The following is a 19418-nucleotide window of genomic DNA, read 5'->3' as shown; positions in this document are numbered from 1 at the left end:
CGCGAGATGCATGGTGGAAAGAAATATTCATGGAACAATACACTATAAAAATGCTAAATTATTCCCTCACAAGAATATTCCTGGCGACGGTCCAGTGTTTCAAGCCAAGGTCAAGGGAAGAAGAGCTTTGTGGCTCGTAGCTGTACACACTCATTCCTCAATAGTAAAATAAAACCTTTCCTGAATTTTCCGAGCCAAGGAAAGACACACAACTTTTGACTTCGCGTGTACAATGTCTTAAGGAAGAACGAATTATACATATGTAAAACATTCTTTTGAGTTCTTAGCAGCTCGGTATAAATAATAATCATATTTCACTTTTTGAAAATAAATGGTCACTTAAAAAAAAAAAAAATTTTTCGACTAATATGTATTTTTATATAAATATTCTTCTACCTTTTATAATTTGATCAATTGTTACCTAAAAGGAAAATTCTTATCTCAAAGATTTTTAAATTTTTGTGCAGGTAAGGACCTGTGTTAAAAAACGTGAAAAAAATTCAGTTTTAAAGGTTTTTATCTGATAATTAGAATATGTTTTTTCTTAAAATCAAGGTCATGTTTGTGTCTCTGCCGTCTCAAGTAATATATCTTCATGAATTAAAAGCCAAATGACAGCTTTCCTTTCTTGCGTTCTTAACGTAATTAAATGACACTCAAATTATTTCCTGCGCGGATGCAGTGTCACACCAGCGTCACGTTAATGCCTTTGGGACTCAAGCACACCTTCATACATTACTCATAAAATACCACCTTCCCTTTAATTCCCGGAGTAATTAAAGGACGTACAAACTATTAAGCAACTATTAACAGCAGCGGCGCCCTCAACACTGCATTAGAGCAGCGGGTGTCACCATGCATCACAGACGTGCAATCATTACCACCACGCACCAAACAAAACGCCGTGCCTCCCTCAGAGATCCTCCACTGTGCATAATTATTCTGAAGTGCGCAGCGGTGGGTGAATGTCCCTCGCGTGTCCGCGGCCGTGATGTCTTCCCGCCTCTCATCTTACAGTTGCAGGGAGCTTTAAGTCGTCCTGGAGACATTAGAAATCGAGCGGAAACCTTGAATCGACCCTGAGCAGGACACGGCGGCGGGAGGTATTCTGCCTGGTTCTGCTTTATCCCCGCGTGAGTGGTTGGCCGCCGCGACGGTAATGCGCCTCCCCGGAGGAGATATCGGCCAGATGTATCGCCCCGGCCACCCAACGCCCGCGATCAATAGTTAGGAAGTGCATTATCCTCTGCCATAAACTGCGTCCACTTCACGCTTCGCAGAGTGGTGGCTTGGCGCCGCCACCCCGCAGCGACAACACACACCAGCACACACGCGCACACACACACACATTAGTACACACGCACGCGCGCGCACACACACACAACCACTACTGCTGTCAAATGTGTTCCTTGGCTACGGAGAGAAACACTGAATAAAATTTACTTTATCTCATCTTTCACTTGGAACTAACTTGTTATACTGACTACTACTGGTACTACTCCTGCTATTGTTATTACTGCTGCGTCTGCCTTCTATTATTACTACTACTACTACTACTACTACTACTACTACTACTACTACTACTACTACTACTACTACTACTGTTGTACTATTACTACTGCTTCTATTATTATTACCACCACGACCACCACTATTAGTTTTCAATTTAACACTGTAAATCTTTTATTAACAAGCAAAGAAACAAACAAACAAAAATCATCCCTAATAACAGAACCAGCAGCAGCAAAAAAAAAAAAAAAAAAGAAAGAAAAAAAACTTGCTTTGCCTTCCCTCACACACACACACACACACACACACACACACACACACACACACACAAAGCTATGGAACAAAACAAAACAACAAGTAAAGCAAAACCAGGACCAACACTGAAGCGAATCTATTCTTTTTTTAAGGGCGTGACAAATGTGGGCGGTAAGTACCCTTAAAAAAACGCGGCTCGTGCTATCATGGATAGGCCGTTAGGGGACGTGGCGGCTCCATCTCCCTACCCAGGCGGCGCAAAAAAAAACGGCGACGCGGAGGAGCAGCAGCCGTTCAGTCGTTCAGTGAGCGCCTCGTCCACTGGCCCGTATTCAGAAACGCTTCAAAAGCCACAGAGATAGTTAGCTGGTTTCTCGAGGGTAATTATCCTGTTAATAATGTATAAATATTGTTAATCTGTCACTAGAAACAAAATACATCTCTAAAACCCTGTGTCGCTTCTACAAGAGCCTTTGGAAAGTAGTGGAGGTGCGGCCAGAAGTGTTTCAGAATGGTCCATTGCCTGGCGCACGTCGGCAACGCGAGGGCAATATAACATGACGTGGTGCCGACACTGGCCTGCGAAATGGCTTTGACACACGCCACTCTGTTAAACAAGTCAATTCACTCGGATCTCCAATAAAATGGATAAAAGAATGCAAGGCAAGTAACGATGAACAGAAAGAAAGAGAGAGAGAGAGAGAGAGAGAGAGAGAGAGAGAGAGAGAGAGAGAGAGAGAGAGAGAGAGAGAGAGAGAGAGAGAGACTTTCTAAATATCCACTTAAACGTCCAATCTTACTTAACCTCGATTTACAGAAAGGCAGACCGATATTTGTTACCAATATACGGAAATAAAGGCGGTAACATGTATAAAACACCCTAAATATCATGAAAGAACGAACAAAGACGCGAAACTGCAGTAAGCTATACTTTATAATCTAATATAAAAGACGCACACAGAATAGTAAGAATGAAGTTTTCTCCCCACCCATGAATTCATACGTGTAAGAATAAAAGCAACATGTACATAATGAACAAATACACGTTTTTCTTAGTATTTGCTGACGTGAAATGAAATTATTTATCGATAACAGTCAAGGGAGTTAAGCATGACAGTCCAGAAATAAATTAATATATATTTTTTTTCTCATTCAAGCCGAACCGTGGCAAAAAATTCCCACCAAGTGTGCCAGCCCTTAAAGAGAAGTATCTTGAAACTCGTAGAAGAAGCAAATAAACTTTTCCCTTATCATTTAAAGATACAAAGGCGACAATTAAACCCAATACAGTAACGCTAAATACATATATAGGCCAAACATATCTTTTCTCATTACCAAGTATCACGGAAGGCGGGAATATACACACGCACTTCAACAGAACACACGACTGACGCTCGACCGACACAAGTGCACAGCGAAGCCACACCACGTTCGTCAGCTCACCCAATCAGCGGCACGGAAGTAAATATTAATCTGGTCAGCAGGTGAAGTGAAGTTTTTAATCAGGTACTTTGATTTGCAGCGTAAAATTGGGGTGACTGATGAAAAATAAATAGATAGAACTAATAAAAGAAGCTGAGTTTTAATTTCCAGAGAGAGAGAGAGAGAGAGAGAGAGAGAGAGAGAGAGAGAGAGAGAGAGAGAGAGAGGAGAGAGAGAGAGTTACAATGTCACCCCTTAACTTGTTTCTCACCTAAGAAAGTCTCGTAATTCACACTTGATTACCAACTTAACCCATCTGGATCTTAATAAATTTGGAAACTAGTGAGAGAGAGAGAGAGAGAGAGAGAGAGAGAGAGAGAGAGAGAGAGAGAGAGAGAGAGAGAGAGAGAGAGAGAGAGAGAGAGAGAGAGAGAGAAATATAAACTCACAAAAATACACGGCAGATACCACAAAAAATCTTAACTTTCACACAGTAAAGACCATAACACATTTTAAAGTAAACCTAACAAATCGCAACCCGCCAGAGAGAGAATAAGTAACTACGCACACACACACACACACACACACACACACACACACACACACACACACACACACACACACACACATACATATACAAAGAAGGAGAGGGAATAAGAAGCCACGAGGGAATAATGGGAAGAAGAAAGTGGCGAGGAAAATTCCCAATACAGCAAGTGGCAAGATTATTCTTCCTGAGACCCCCCGGTGGCCTTGTGTCCCCCGCGTGTTGCTCGGTGATAACTTAGAAGGAGGAGGAGGAGGAGGAGGAGGAGGAGGAGGAGGAGGAGGAGGAGGAATAGCACAGATGTAAGTGACAGGTGTGTTAAGTCGATGAGAGGCAGTACACCTGAGCGTCTAGGTAATCAGGTGCATTATTCACTAATTACATTATCAGGCAGTGCGAGGCTGAGTCTTCCTGCAGGGCTGTTGGTGGCGGAGCTGGTGAGTGTGAGAGCCATGAGAACCGCGGCCTGTGTTGCAAGGAAGGGACGCATCAGTGAAGGGAATCGCCGGTTTAACATTTGCTTCAGTGCACAATGAATTAGAATCAAGTATCAAGTTAACTACGTGACGCTAAAGATCTCATTATATCAGGTAAGTATTTCAACTTCATACAAAACGTACTTGACGTGAATCGTAGTTATGACTGTATGAAGTGAACAATTAAAGGCTTTGACAGTTTCCTATCGCATCAATCACTCAGGCAAGGATTCAACTAAGCCACCAAGATTACTATGTTTATATGAGGTGAATCAGACGCTTAGACATAAAAGATATAAAGGAGATGAAAGTGAAGAGTTGAATCGGTCATTGATCCCTCTTATTCTGCAATTATCCTATTCAGTAAGGGAGAAAATCCGTCTGTAATCGCTTGTCCTACAGAGTCTTAGGTGTGCTGCCAGGTGCGAGGGAAAGAGGGGATGAGAGGATTAGAAGGCTTATGCAGGATGGAAGATAATCAGAATTCGGGACAACTTGGCATAAACGAGTCTTCATTAAGTGAATTGTACACGAGGAAAAGGACGCGCCATGTTCTCACGCGACGAGAAGCAGTTAGGAATATTTATCTTTTTACCAAATGGGCCAATTCAGCCGTCGTTTCTCTTGGTAGTGCCATGCGAGGCTGAAAAATAATAATGCTCACATATTCGGAGCATGGCAAGGAGGAGCGGGGCGGCAGGTAAGCGAGGAGGAATATTATGTCGCACGCGCACGCACTCTAATTGCTGGCCGTGATTTAAAACTCTGCTTATTAGTAGTTATTTCAGGTAATCAGCGAGGTGCGTCACGTCATTTTTACCTGTGAGGGAATTTATTTAAGTTTTTGGCATGGAAATATCTCTCTTCCCATCCTCCTCGTGAAAAGCATTAATTCTAGTACACTATTCTTTACCAAAACATTACGGAGAATACAAAACAAGAGTAAACAGAGCTGTAAATCACCGTGACTTTTATACATTTCATAATATCATAACGTAAAATGTATTCCTGATGTCCCTGGGAAATAATGAATTCCTGCACATTCCCCGCTGATGAAAAGAACATTCTATCACGGAATAATGACAAGGGAGAGACACACGCGCCATAAAAGTATAATTGTTACACCTCAAGACAACATATACAGCAAAGTCACTTCAGCACACCCCATAAAAGGTTCGTGATTTACCGTCTGCGCTCACCTGTGTCTGAGGGAACAGGTAAAATTCCTACGTGTCTTCCTCACCACCACGCAATCACATCGCCCTTAATAAATTGCTTGGGAGACACGCAAAAAATACCATAATTGTTCCTTTAGATCCTGGATACGCGCAGGCAGCGAAGGAGGAAGGGAGGGAGGGAGGCTGAAGGAAGAGAAGACAAGGGGAAGATGAAAAATGTGATGGAGGGAAAAAAGACGTAAACGAAATAAGAAGAAATGGATTAGGAAGATGGAATTGAGGATGAGAGAGAGAGAGAGAGAGAGAGAGAGAGAGAGAGAGAGAGAGAGAGAGAGAGAGAGAGAGAGAGAGAGTGCTACCCCCACCACCAGCACCACTACCAAGACCCAGACGAACCAAACTTAGCTTCTCACCAATCCTCCTTCCCCTTTTCCTTTAATTCATCCCTCTCTCTCTCCCTCTCTCTCTCTCTCTCTCTCTCTCTCTCTCTCTCTCTCTCTCTCTCTCTCTCTCTCTCTCCCTCTCCCTTCCCTCTTTATCCCATACATCAGGTAGCTAATTAGCCAGCTTCCAATTTCCAGTGCTGTCCGCCCCTCACCACCGCCTCCTCATAACAATAACCAGCCAATGCTCAGCTATTTCCACCCGCCTCGCTCATAAATCTCCTCCAGCAACACAAGCAGCGCCAAAGAGCTCGTGTCGCCATTCGTCTTCTCGTCACTTTTGCAGCAAGAAAATGGGAAATGTGTTAAAAATCTGAGGGTGGAGATGCGCGGCTGGCTGGCAGGAGGGGCAGGAGGGACGCAGGGGTGTTTGGTCTTCGTTTTCTTTTCGTGTTCGTGAGGAAAGGACTGGAGGGAGGGAGGGTTGGGGGGTGGGGGTTGGAGGGATGGTTGGGGGGTGGGAAGGAAGGAGGGACGGTTGCTGTGATTTAGTGTGTGGTTTTTTCCGTCTTTCTCCAGTGATGTCCTTCAGAAATTTGGTGGAAAGTGTTTATTTGAATTGTTCTTGCTACTGCTGCTGTTATTATTGTTGGTACTGCTGCTACTACTATTATTACTACTAACACTACCACCACCACCATTACTACTACTACTACTACTACTACTACTACTACTAGTGCTTCTATTTCAACTATACATATTTACTACTAAAACACAACCATAATGTAACCTAACGTAACAAACTCAATTTGAATTACGCTAACTTAAGGAAAACCAGACTTAACCTAATCCAACTTAACCTAACTTACAACTACTACTATCATTGCTACTACTAATACTACTACCGACTACCACCATCACCACCAATAACACCACAACTGCCACCACCATCACCACTGACACTCTATCTACATTATATTATTTCAATCTTAATAATAAAAACCCGCAAGGAAATGTAGGTGTGTGCCAGAAGAGCAGCTAGTGTGTAATTAAGTGCAAGCCGACGCCCTCATCAATAAAACATGCAGGTGTAAAATATTCATGAGTGTGCGAGTAATTTATTAATCCCGATAATGTGGCACGCATAGATAAACACGACACCGGACGCCGCCACACGCCCGCGAGGAGCTGCTCAGTGTTAATGCCAGGGCCAGGACCAGCCGCACATCGCTTCTGCTGCTGGGGGAGTGCTGGTGTGGTTGTTGTTGTTGTTGTTGTTCGTGTTTATTACTATTATTATTATTATCATTATTATTATTATTATCACCAAAACCACTATCATTACTACTACTACTACTACTACTACTACTACTACTACTGCTGCTGCTGCTATTACTGGTTTTTGCTCTACTGCTACTGTTTTTTGCTGTTGCTGCTACTGCTACACCCACTACTACTACTACTACTACAACTACGACTTACTTCTACTACTACAACCAGTACTTACTTTTACTACTATTTCTACGGCAAGAAAGACAACTACTATCTCTACTATTGCTTTCCGAACTCTCCTGTATCATATTGTCTACAGCATTATGTCATTTGATCTGTCCTCTGCGTAATCAATATGTCACTGCTATTTTTCCTTTTCGGGAGGGAGAGCAGCGCATCCTCCTTCGCGGAATCAATATCAGAGCTCAGAGGTTTATATCATCACTTCTCTTCCCTTTCTCTTCTCTGACCCTTGTATCTCCTCTCGTTCGCCTTTCAACCTGTCCTGCGTTCCCTTTCCTCACCTTTCCATTCGTTCTCCCCTCCCTCAGGTCCCTTAGTCCCCATCCCCCTGCCGCCAGCCCCCTACCAAGTCTGCAGTCCCATGAGCCGGCCTGCTGTGCCTCGCCTTTCACCTCCCCTTCGCACCTGTCAACATCTCAATCATGTTTAATTAGTTTCTATACTCATTATGTCTATGTGCTTCAAGGGAGGCGTGTCTGAAGTACGTACATGAACCGACAGACACAGACACGCACATATACACATAGGCAGACGGCATTCACGCTTACAGGGAGTGAATCTTGATGTTTCCTGCCTCACCGCTGCCAAAAAGACGATAAAATTCCAGCGGCTGTAAAAATCAGTGGAATATATAGAGAGGCAGACGGCCGTGAAAAATTTACGCACGCGCGCACACACGTACGCACGCACGCACGCACGCGCACACGCACACACACACACACACACACACACACACACACACACACACACACACACAGGTTCAGCTTATACATGTCTGTTAAGTTTAATCTCTTGAAAAAGACATAAGTAAAAATTTTTCCTTTTTCGAGTAGTCATCCTTACTCTCCATCTAAAAATACAGGTTGGTGTGCGGGGCTCCACGTTATCGGGAGGCGCACGGGATCGCGGGAGAGGATCGGAATGCGTGTGGATAGAGTTGGATCAAATTTCCGAGGCTGTTATATGCATAGAGGGAGACGGCTTTTGTCACTCGCGGGGCCTTTTCCATCACCAACTTTTTCAGAGGTGTTTCCACTTTCCAGCCGATCCTAGTCGCTATCTGGTAACCGCACACACACGCAGGGAAGTGAAAAAAATAGAGTGAGAGAGTACGAGGTATACTGATCTCCTTTTTACCACTTCAGAGGCTTAAAGTTGTAGAAAATTTCAAGCGTTTTTCTTTAGCATCACTTTTTCTCGTCTTTGTCTCTCGGGTCGACAGGTTGTGACCATCAGCGGGACAGTTGGCGGCTTCACTTTTTGTATTTTTGTTCTCACTTTGGAAATGGAAGAGTTTAGAGGACAACAAAGGGTATCTCTCTCTCTCTCTCTCTCTCTCTCTCTCTCTCTCTCTCTCTCTCTCTCTCTCTCTCTCTCTCTCTCTTGGCTTCTGCCTGTGAGTGCGTCAAGAATCATAAAACATGAACACTGCTGCAGTAGGAGGAGGAGGAGGAGGAGGAGGCGCCACGTGAAGGGGAAGCACAGACATTACATCTCACCTTTCTGAAACAATTCCCTTTTCCTTATTTCTTCACCTCCAGACACCAATACCTGACTCCCGTTTTCTTTCGGACGGGGATCGATAGACATCCTCGCTCGTCTATTGTGCGGTCCGGGATGGCGGCCACTACAGCTGCGAGTCACTCCATCTTCCTTTGTTCATTTAGTTTCCTTAATTTCTTGCTATAGAGGACCTTGTTGGTGGGCGACAGTCATGAACGTAGTAGTGGTGGTGGTGGTGGTGGTGGTGAGTGGTGATGAGACTGTTGGTAGTGGTGATATTTCCTTTATTTTTTCCCTCCGTCATTTTTTCCGTGAGTGATGTCTTGGGGATGTTCTTTGTCCCTCGCATATATAGTTTTATTACCAGTTTCCTTTCTTTCATTGCCCCTTTCCCTCGATAATACAATCTACCGCCAGATGTGCTTCTGTCTCACTTCTCTCCTCCCTCCCTCCTCGTCTGAACACTGTCTCCTCATCACGCTCATCACGCTGTAAAACCCAACCTCTTAATCGAGTCTGGTAATGCTCCGCTGCCCGTACAGAGACCATTACCACACGAAACGAAGAAAAACGTCAGATAAATACAACGATGCCCTTTTTCTATTCCAGGAGTGAGAGTGGTGGCGCCCCCAGCACACGTCCCGCAGACAGTCAACGCGCCCTCTGCCCTCCACCCGCCGCAGCACAAACCCAACTGGAGATCGGACAAGACCAGTAGCAGCGATACTGTCAATAAGCCCAGGGTTAGTTTGAGTGACAGCAGCAGCAGCCCCGTGGAGCCGATTAAGCCACTTCTAGATCTGAGTCTTGGTGATCCTAGTTGCTCCCTCACCGTGCCTCTCCACCCTGTGTTTGATGAGGCGGCGCCCTATAACGTGTCCGCCATGACGGGGAACACTGCGTACCTCCACTGCCTCGTTCATAACCTCGGCAACAAGAGTGTGAGTGTTGTTGTTGTGTTCTGTTGTTTGTGTGTTGTGCTTCTTAGATTCCTTGTGATTAGTGATTATTAGCCAAAGTCTCTCTCTCTCTCTCTCTCTCTCTCTCTCTCTCTCTCTCTCTCTCTCTCTCTCTCTCTCTCTCTCTCTCTCTCTCATCCAACCTCTCAAGGTCTCCTATTGTCCGCATTTTCCTTTTCTTTCTGATTTATTTATCGTCTTTCCTTCTCGCCTCCCGCTAACTCCATTCTCTTTCTTCTATCATATTATCTTTTTCCTCTCTCTCTCTCTCTCTCTCTCTCTCTCTCTCTCTCTCTCTCTCTCTCTCTCTCTCTCTCTCTCTCTCTCTCTTTCTCGCTGGCAAAACACGTAATACTAAACAAACATAACACATATTCGGATGGACAGACGCAAGTTAGACAAGCAAAGAAAAGACTGAGCAAATACATAAAGATACCAAACAAATCAATAGGCAAATACATCCAGGAGAACCACTCGACTCTATCAAGGACTCATTAGGGGGGAATTTAGTGGATAATGTTAAGAAATAATATATATATATATATATATATATATATATATATATATATATATATATATATATATATATATATATATATATATATATATATATATATATATATATATATATATATATATATATATATATCTAAGGGTCATTACCTGCATCGACGCACACCTGAGCTTAGTAAGAGAGAGAGAGAGAGAGAGAGAGAGAGAGAGAGAGAGAGAGAGAGAGAGAGAGAGAGAGAGAGAGAGAGAGAGAGAGAGGAGAGACAGACAAATGAACACAAAGGTCTATATATACGTGTTTCACCAAGGGATCTGTATACACACACAGCGTCAGACTTCAAGATACAGAAGCCCGCAACTCTTAAAGGATCCGACACTGCTCCCGCCGCTGCCCTAACTCCGGTATATTCCTCGCTGCGGGACAACGAACACAAACTTGATTCGGGCTATATTTCCAAAGCCACAGTGTTGAGTTTCACGTGACACAAACTACGTATAAGAGAGAGAGAGAGAGAGAGAGAGAGAGAGAGAGAGAGAGAGAGAGAGAGAGAGAGAGAGAGAGAGAGAGAGAGAGAGAGAGAGAGAGAGAGACTGGTACTTCCATAACTAAACCAATATCACACTAAAGAAATAATGGAAATAATGAAAATGAAAACGAAAACAATTTAAAACAATGAAAATAATACAACAATAGTTAACCAACAGAGAAATATATAGTAAAAAGACAAAAAAAAACATTACTAAGAGCGCAAATATCAATAACACCAAAGCGAAAGATAAGAATTAAACATTAAACCCGCATAAAAAAAAAAAAAAATACTATCACCAGAAAAATTCCTACTCATTCTGTTAAAAGAGGAAAAGAAAACGAGGCTTTGAGGGAGGGCATTTTATTCGAGCAAGGACTGACTAAGGTAAATCGAAAAACCTACGTCATTTTCCACGAGGGCGATGAAAGGCGAGACACGAGGAGCGCTGACACCTAGAGGGCGTGCGGGGAACCTTCACCTGGTCACCTTAATTGTTTCCATGCCGATGAAGGAAGCGTGAGACATGGGACACACACACACACACACACACACACACACACACACACACACACACACACAAGGAACATTAAGAGCTTGATTCAATCCAGCGGAAATACAAATGGTAAATAAATACAGTGATACAGAGAGAGAGAGAGAGAGAGAGAGAGAGAGAGAGAGAGAGAGAGAGAGAGAGAGAGAGAGAGAGAGAGAGAGAGAGAAAGTATGTGCATTCGAAAGTTGATTCCGAATCAGACAAAACTTCAGAGTGACTATTTCTCTCTCTCTCTCTCTCTCTCTCTCTCTCTCTCTCTCTCTCTCTCTCTCTCTCTCTCTCTCTCTCCCGTATTGTGGACAAGGGTAGTGGATGTGCGTGTTTGTCTATACGCGCGCACTCATGTCTATCGCTACCAACGAACCGCCTGGCGTTATTGCAGCCACGAGACACGAGACCAGGACGCGCGCGGAAGAAAGAAAATGCATGCATATCCGTCTGTTTTTGACGCCGTTACATGCAAGGAATTCTCTCTGCAGTGTACAATATTACCCGCTGTGTGTATATTGGCTAACCAGAGATAGGGGAAGAGTGTGGGTATCTGTATCTACTCTCTTTCTCTCTCTCTCTCTCTCTCTCTCTCTCTCTCTCTGATGGATGGTGTCAGTCAGAAATGTCGTCGGCTCTTCCGTCTCATCTTTCCCGCGGTCTTTGTCTGTCCTTATCGAGCGGACGATAAAGAAACCACAGTCATCTCTGGCACCGCTACCCACCGTAACTTAAGCTGAGTTAACCAAACCTTTCCTAACTTAACTTAACCTAACGTAATTTTACGTATGTGTATAACCCATCCTGACCTTATCAAAGGGAATAACCGAAGGAAAAATTCAAAGGATGTTTCTATCATTGACAGTAATTATAGGAAAATAGTATAATTTTTATGGAGAGAAGTAAACGAAACCAACATGACCTAAGCTAATATAATTCAAAGATCCGCCATTATTATTATTATTATTATTATTATTATTATTATTATTATTATTATTATTATTATTATTATTATTATCATCATCACTGCGTTAAATATCCTTAAGAGACTGAACGTTGTGTGAATAATGAAAGGAATATTACACACACACACACACACACACACACACACACACACACACACACACACACACACACACACACACACACACACACACACACACACACACACACACACACACACACACACACACACACACAGAGACGTAGTTTATGCAGAGAACTAAAAAATATTAGAGAAATGTGTCTCATTATTTTTCTGTCTGGACGTTACTTGCTTGCTTTTTTTTTACTTTTTACGACGCTCGAAAACAGAGAGTAATATTCATTCCAAGCTCATCAAATTAATGCAAACGGTTGTATATAAAAGCTAAGAATTATTATCGCCATATTTATATTTCTCTACGTTATTTCCTGTTTCTTTTTTCTTTTCGTCTGGAGTGGGAACATAAGAATAATTCATAATGTAGTGTCGCATTTCCTCTCTCGTCTTCCTGAAACATTAATCAAAAATTATCACGACACATAATAGATTATCTTTTTTTCCTTCTCTTTTTCTTTATTTTTTCTTTCTTTTCCCCTCACTCGTTTTCCTTTGTGTTCGTGTTTCAAGGGATGTCTATTATGGCGCCACTAGACGCTTGGCGAGTGTAACTGTGCGGAAAAGTGTATGTGTCTGTTTAATTCCACCTTCAATATATTTTTACATTCAATATTCCAAAACTCTCCTTTTCACCGATTAGAATCCTTACAATAAATATAACAGAAGAGACAAACTACTGAAATAAAAGAACATATACCGAATTAAAACAAACAAAAATAAAATATATATAGCAGCCATACCAGCAACAAGTAAACAAATAAACAAACATACAGACAGATAAATAAAAGAAAAAAGAAGAAAAATAACAACCATCCCGGAACGAAACAACAAAACTAATAGATAAAACAGAGACGTGAAAAAAACACAAAAAAAACCTCAAATAATAAAACGAATAAATAAATACACATAACAAACCAATACAAATAATAAAGTCTCCCCACCTGCAAGAATAAGCCGCGCAATCCGTCTGAATAACAAAGACTAACACTTTCATCACTCAACGATCACTATTTTTTTCACTGCATAAGTCTCTCAAGGTCACCAGTGGATTGCCGACTCATTTAGAGACGTGAAGATTATCCTGACACACACACACACACACACACACACACACACACACACACACACACACACACACACACACACACAAACACAGGATTAAGTGATATTGGACTCTCGAATGTCTTTCTAGTCTTCCTGTTAAGCCTTTTATAGTGACTTTCTTTTAATCTTCGTATGTTGTGTGTTTCCAAATATATGTTTAGGCTTGTTGTTTTGTGTGTGTGTGTGTGTGTGTGTGTGTGTGTGTGTGTGTGTGTGTGTGTTTAGAATTAACTAGTGATCTAAAAAAAATCCAATACATACTCGTATATAATACGGAATACTATCAATTAATTAGCTATTTGGTCTTGTGCACAAAAGAACACACACACACACACACACACACACACACACACACACACACACACACACACACACACACACACACACACACACACACACACACACACACACAATGACATAAAAACAACAAGCCAAAACATCGAGAAACAAATTATTAATATCTTCAGGTTATAAAAAAAAAAAGGGCAGTATATATTTTTGTCTCCTAGCAACCATTATTACTATTGTGTTAATTTCCGACTTCGTCATTCTTTTAGAGGGAGAAGTTCTTACTCCTAGCATCGCCTGGGGATTACGAACGTGTGGGTGATAAAAAAAAATACTTAGAGGAAATAATAAAGACAAGAGATCAAGGGCGCACTCCAATATCTCGTGGAAAGAAAATAAGAGGAAGAAGAAGGGTAAGAAAAGGTGAGTACGAAAAAAAAAAAAAACCCGAATTCGAAGAAGGATGGTAAGGAAAAGATGTGAAAGGGGGAGACAAATGTGATAAAATTAGAGGAGAGGGTGAGAAAAGAGCAAGTGCAAGAAAACTCAGGTCAGGAAAGGTAAGGAAAAGATGTGAAAGAGAGGGAAGAGTTAACAGGAATTAGAGGAAAGAGAAAAAACGAGAGAGAGAGAGAGAGAGAGAGAGAGAGAGAGAGAGAGAGAGAGAGAGAGAGAGAGAGAGAGAGAGAGAGAGAGATCGCCACACCGCCAAACTAACGTTCCTGGTCCCGTATGGCACTGACGGCTACGTGTCTGACCGCCTGACTGACTGACTGAGAGGCTTCCTTTGATATGCCGGCCACTTGATACTCCCTGTTACGGTCAATAAAGCCATCTATCGGTTTATCTGTCTATCAACGTAACTCTCTATTTGGAGAGGATCGCCCGGAATAACAAAGTGTGCGCCTTGAAAAGCAGAGGATTGAGCAAAAAACTGACGGATTCACGGAAGATATCACTTAAAGGCAGTAGTCAAAATATATATATATATATATATATATATATATATATATATATATATATATATATATATATATATATATATATATATATATATATATATATATATATATATATATATATATTCATATAATTTAAAACAAGAATATAACTCCCTATTTGGAAAAGAGTTAGTCAGAATGGAGTGTTGAAGAGCAGAGGATGCGAAAAAAAAAATCATATTTATTGTAAAAATATGAAATAATTTATGAATGGAAAATATCTATGTACATTTAACATATCTAAAAGAAAAAATATCGCCAGAAATAGCATGTTGAGAAAAATGGGGGAAAAAATATTACAGAAAAATGTGAAAGAAAGGTGGCAATAAATATGTAAGAATAAAATGTTTTCGTAATTCAAAATAAAGAGAATATAACTTTATTTTAAAAGGATTGGCCTGAATAACGCATTGAAGAGCACAGGTTAGTAGAAAAAGCGCCGATTTTATGGAAGGTATCAAACAATAGTAATTGTGAAAATATGTATGTACACTTTTTTTATAACTCAAAAAGAAAATTCTGTGGAAAAAAAAATATCGACTACGTGTTGGAGAGCAAAGGATGAGAGAGAGAGAGAGAGAGAGAGAGAGAGAGAGAGAGAGAGAGAGAGAGAGAGAGAGAGAGAGAGAGAGAGAGAGAGAGAGAGAGAGAGAGAGAAAACAGATTTACGAAAAAAAAAAATACATCAATAGCATCGGTTTATATTTTTATGTACAAATTTTTCGAAGCTCAAAAGAATAGAAAAATATATGCAAGTGAAAATACATCCCTTAATTCCTTATGCACGTCATATTAACAAAATAAAATACCGAACAACAACATCAGTGAATAAAACGAACGGAACAGATAGATTTCAAAATTCAAAAAGAGGAAAAGCGTGTGATAAAAAAAAAATCTTAATTCCTTATCGCCGCATCCCGATAAATCCGATAAAAATACACCCCCTAATTCCTTATTGACGTATTAACATGAGAAAATACCGAACAACAATATGAGTAAAGAAAACGAATGGAATAAATAGGTTTCATAGGTAAAAAAAAATAGATATTAGGAAAACACGATGTAAAAAAAATATTCTCATTTATTCCCTAACCACCGTATCCCAATAAAAATAAAAATAAAAGAATATAAATAAAAAAAAAAAAGCGAATAGAACATAGAAATTTCATAACTCGGAGAAGTAAAACGTGCGGTGAAAAGAAGAAGAAAAAAAAAGACTTTAATTCCTTATCGTCGCATCCCAATAAATGTTCCCAGAGTGTCAGGGGGGCGGCGGTGAGGCGGTGGGGCGGAGGGGGGTGAGAGTTTCCGGCGGGCTTCACCTCATTCATCATTGGGTAACATTTTTCCTTCGACTTTTATTCTCATCAATTTTCTGGGTGGATCTTTTACAGCCGAAGGAAACGTGAAGGAAAACTGTGGAAATCATAAAAAGTGGAACTAATCGCGAATTGGCAAAAAAAAAAAAAAGACGAATTATTTGTGATAATTTTTACGATCTAGACTCTCTCTCTCTCTCTCTCTCTCTCTCTCTCTCTCTCTCTCTCTCTCTCTCTCTCTCTCTCTCTGTGTGTGTGTGTGTGTGTGTGTGTGTGTGTGTGTGTATGTGTGTGTGTGTGTGTGTATGTGTGTGTGTGTGTGTGTGTGATGTGCGTCATAAAACGAGCACTTTTCTTGATTGCTGTGTTCTGGGACGAGACAACTGAGGTGTGAGGTATTTAGGGTACCAGACACCCTCCTCCTCCTCCTCCTCCTCCTCCTGCTCCCACTTCTTCACCATCACCACCACTTCCTCCTCCTCCTCTTTTTTCACCTCCTTCCTCTCAACATTCTCCACTAAAACCTATATTCCTTTTTACACAATTCCACAAGTACTTATCAATAAACTCACGGCAATAAATTCATCCAATAACGTCACGAAAAGCAGGAGTGTGATTGGCTGCCGATTCTCAATGTCACGGAATTCTTGAACGTGATTGGAGGACAGCATGATTGGTCCTGCTAATGAAGCGAATTATATAATGAACGTTGCCTGTCGTAATTAAGAAATGAGTTATTCTTGATGGATGTGATGATATTTATTAACGTGAAATTTAATAACGAGCAACTAGATCATATCGTAATTAAAATGCAGCGAACTTGAATTAATGCAAAAAATAAACTAAGAGAAAAACAATAAAAAAAAATCCAGTTTAATAATAAAAAAAAAAAAACAGCGGAGGAAACAAACACGGAATAATTACAATACCAATAATGAAAGAAGTAAGAGTAATAAGAATTCAAAATATACATACAAAAAAAAGAGACTAATCAACCCACACACAAATAAAAAAAAAATTTAAAAAATCACAAAATATAAAAGAATAAAAAAGTAAAATAACACGAGAAACAATGAGAGCAATAATAAAGTAGCAACGGTACCACTAACCTTCATAATGCGCTAATTGGACACCTGCGAATTACTCTGTCAGGTAAGTGAGAAAGAGGAGGAAGAGAATGAGAAGGGGGAGGAGGAAGAAGAGGAAGAGAAGCAGGACTCATCAGTATTCAAAATATGCAAAATACCACGGGGGAAGACTGCAACTGACGCCCTTCCTCCTCCTCCTCCTCCTCCTCCTCCGCCTCCTCCTCCTCCTCCTCTTCCTCCACCTTCTTTCCAAACTTTCCTTGGCGACCTCCGGCATCTAGTTTTGGGGAAGGTAATGTCTTTCTCCTTCACGTAAATTGTACAGTTTCCCGGATAAAGTTTTCACATCTCTCTCTCTCTCTCTCTCTCTCTCTCTCTCTCTCTCTCTCTCTCTCTCTCTCTCTCTCTCTCTCTCTCTCTCTGCTAAACGATAATTTCATTGGAAAAGAAACTAAAGATGCAAATTCCGTCTACTCTTGAAATTATCCACAAGACTGAGAGAGAGAGAGAGAGAGAGAGAGAGAGAGAGAGAGAGAGAGAGAGAGAGAGAGAGAGAGAGAGAGAGAGAGAGAGAGAGACAGAGAGAAATAAATAAATGTATATACACCCACACCCACACACACACACACACAAACACACACACACACACACACACACGCAGAATACACCCTAATCCAGTTCATTACTCGCCTGGAATATTGGCAAACGCTGTAAATAACCCGTATCGCAAATTTCCAGCCTACCATTCACCTTCTCCTCTTGCTCCTCCTCCTGCTCCTCCTTCACGCGAAAGACGCGAGGCAATAAAAGATTCAGCATTAAGAGAGTGAACTTAAATTCTCATTAGAGGAGCCACCTGAGAATGGAGCCTGACCCACACCAACTCCTGCGAGGGCTGAAGGAAGGGAGACGTAATGGAGAGGGAGGAAGAGAGGTGGGAGAGGTGAAAGGTGAGGGAGGGGGAGAAAGAAGAGTGACGCACCTACGGCTGAGTATTTAGAAGGAAGAAATGCGGAGAGAGAGAGAGAGAGAGAGAGAGAGAGAGAGAGAGAGAGAGAGAGAGAGAGAGAGAGAGAGAGAGAGAGAGAGAGAGAGAGAGAGAGAGAGAGAGAGAGAGAGAGAGAGAGAGAGAGAGAGAGAGAGAGAGAGAGAGAGAGAGAGAGAGAGAGAGAGAGAGAGAGAGAGAGAGAGAGAGAGAGAGAGAGAGAGAGCTGGGAATGGAGTGAAGAGGAGAGACGGAATGAGGGCGGTGTGGAGAGATGGACAGCAGAGTGAGAGAAATGTTGTGAGGAGGAGATGGAGGAGGAGGAGGAGGAGGAGGAGGAGGAGGAGGAGGAGGAGGAGGAGGAGGAGGAGGAGGAGGAGGAAAGAGCACTACGAGGACGAGAGGACTGATGACAGCTATGCAGAAAAAGAAGAGGAGGAGGACGAGGACGACGAGGAGGAGGAGAAGGAGGAGGAGGAAGCGAAGGAGGCGGAAGAGGACAGTTTGGAAATGTAGAGTGAAGTGGAGAGAGAGAGAGAGAGAGAGAGAGAGAGAGAGAGAGAGAGAGAGAGAGAGAGAGAGAGAGAGAGAGAGAGAGAGAGAGAGAGAGAGAGAGAGAGAGAGAGAGAGAGAGAGAGAGAGAGAGAGAGAGAGAGAGAGAGAGAGGAAGAGAGGGGGGAGGAGAGAGGAGGGTCTCGGTTTCCAATATATCTTCAGTCAATAAATCTTCAGTTAGGAAAGACTCTTGTCCAATTTTGCGAGGCGTTTCAGGGACACGGCCGCAGCCTTCAGGAAAAGTGTAAAAGTGTAGATCTCAATAAAAACCCTCGGGAGGAGAAACCATTCGTCCAGGTAATGGAAGAGGAACCGCCAAATACCCGGACAGACAGATAGGCAGACGGACAGACAGACGGACAGACAAACAAACACGAGGAGATGGAGATATTGACAGATAGATGGAGACAAGGAGATAAATTGACAGACAAAGAGGCAGGAAGACAAACACACAGGGACAAATAGACAGACAGACAGACAGACAGAGACAAATACATTGCTTCACAAAAATTGATGAAAAAAAAAAAACTACAAGGACCGCAACTAAAATAATAATAGTAAAAAAAAAGAAAATAGAAAACCACCATTAAAAAACTTGACCTACGCCATTGACCGAGAACAGTAACACACACACACACACACACA

General features: G+C 41.8%; 1 protein-coding gene across 1 annotated transcript in view; it reads left to right on the top strand.

Moving 5' to 3' along the window:
• Nucleotides 1–4884: 4884 nt before the first annotated feature.
• LOC135089459 (zwei Ig domain protein zig-8-like) overlaps nucleotides 4885–19418 on the top strand; it is a 49685-nt gene continuing 35151 nt past the window's right edge. Inside the window, exons 1-2 of the mRNA XM_063985038.1 lie at nucleotides 4885–4909; nucleotides 9398–9729. Coding sequence (XP_063841108.1) covers nucleotides 4885–4909; nucleotides 9398–9729 — 357 coding nt within the window. The remainder of the gene's footprint in view (nucleotides 4910–9397; nucleotides 9730–19418) is intronic.

The sequence above is a fragment of the Scylla paramamosain genome, chromosome 33, assembly GCF_035594125.1.
Source record: "Scylla paramamosain isolate STU-SP2022 chromosome 33, ASM3559412v1, whole genome shotgun sequence".
NCBI classification, from domain to species: Eukaryota; Metazoa; Arthropoda; class Malacostraca; order Decapoda; family Portunidae; genus Scylla; species Scylla paramamosain.
Note: the sequence above shows the minus strand (reverse complement) of the source record. Positions and strands in the feature narration are given on the sequence as shown.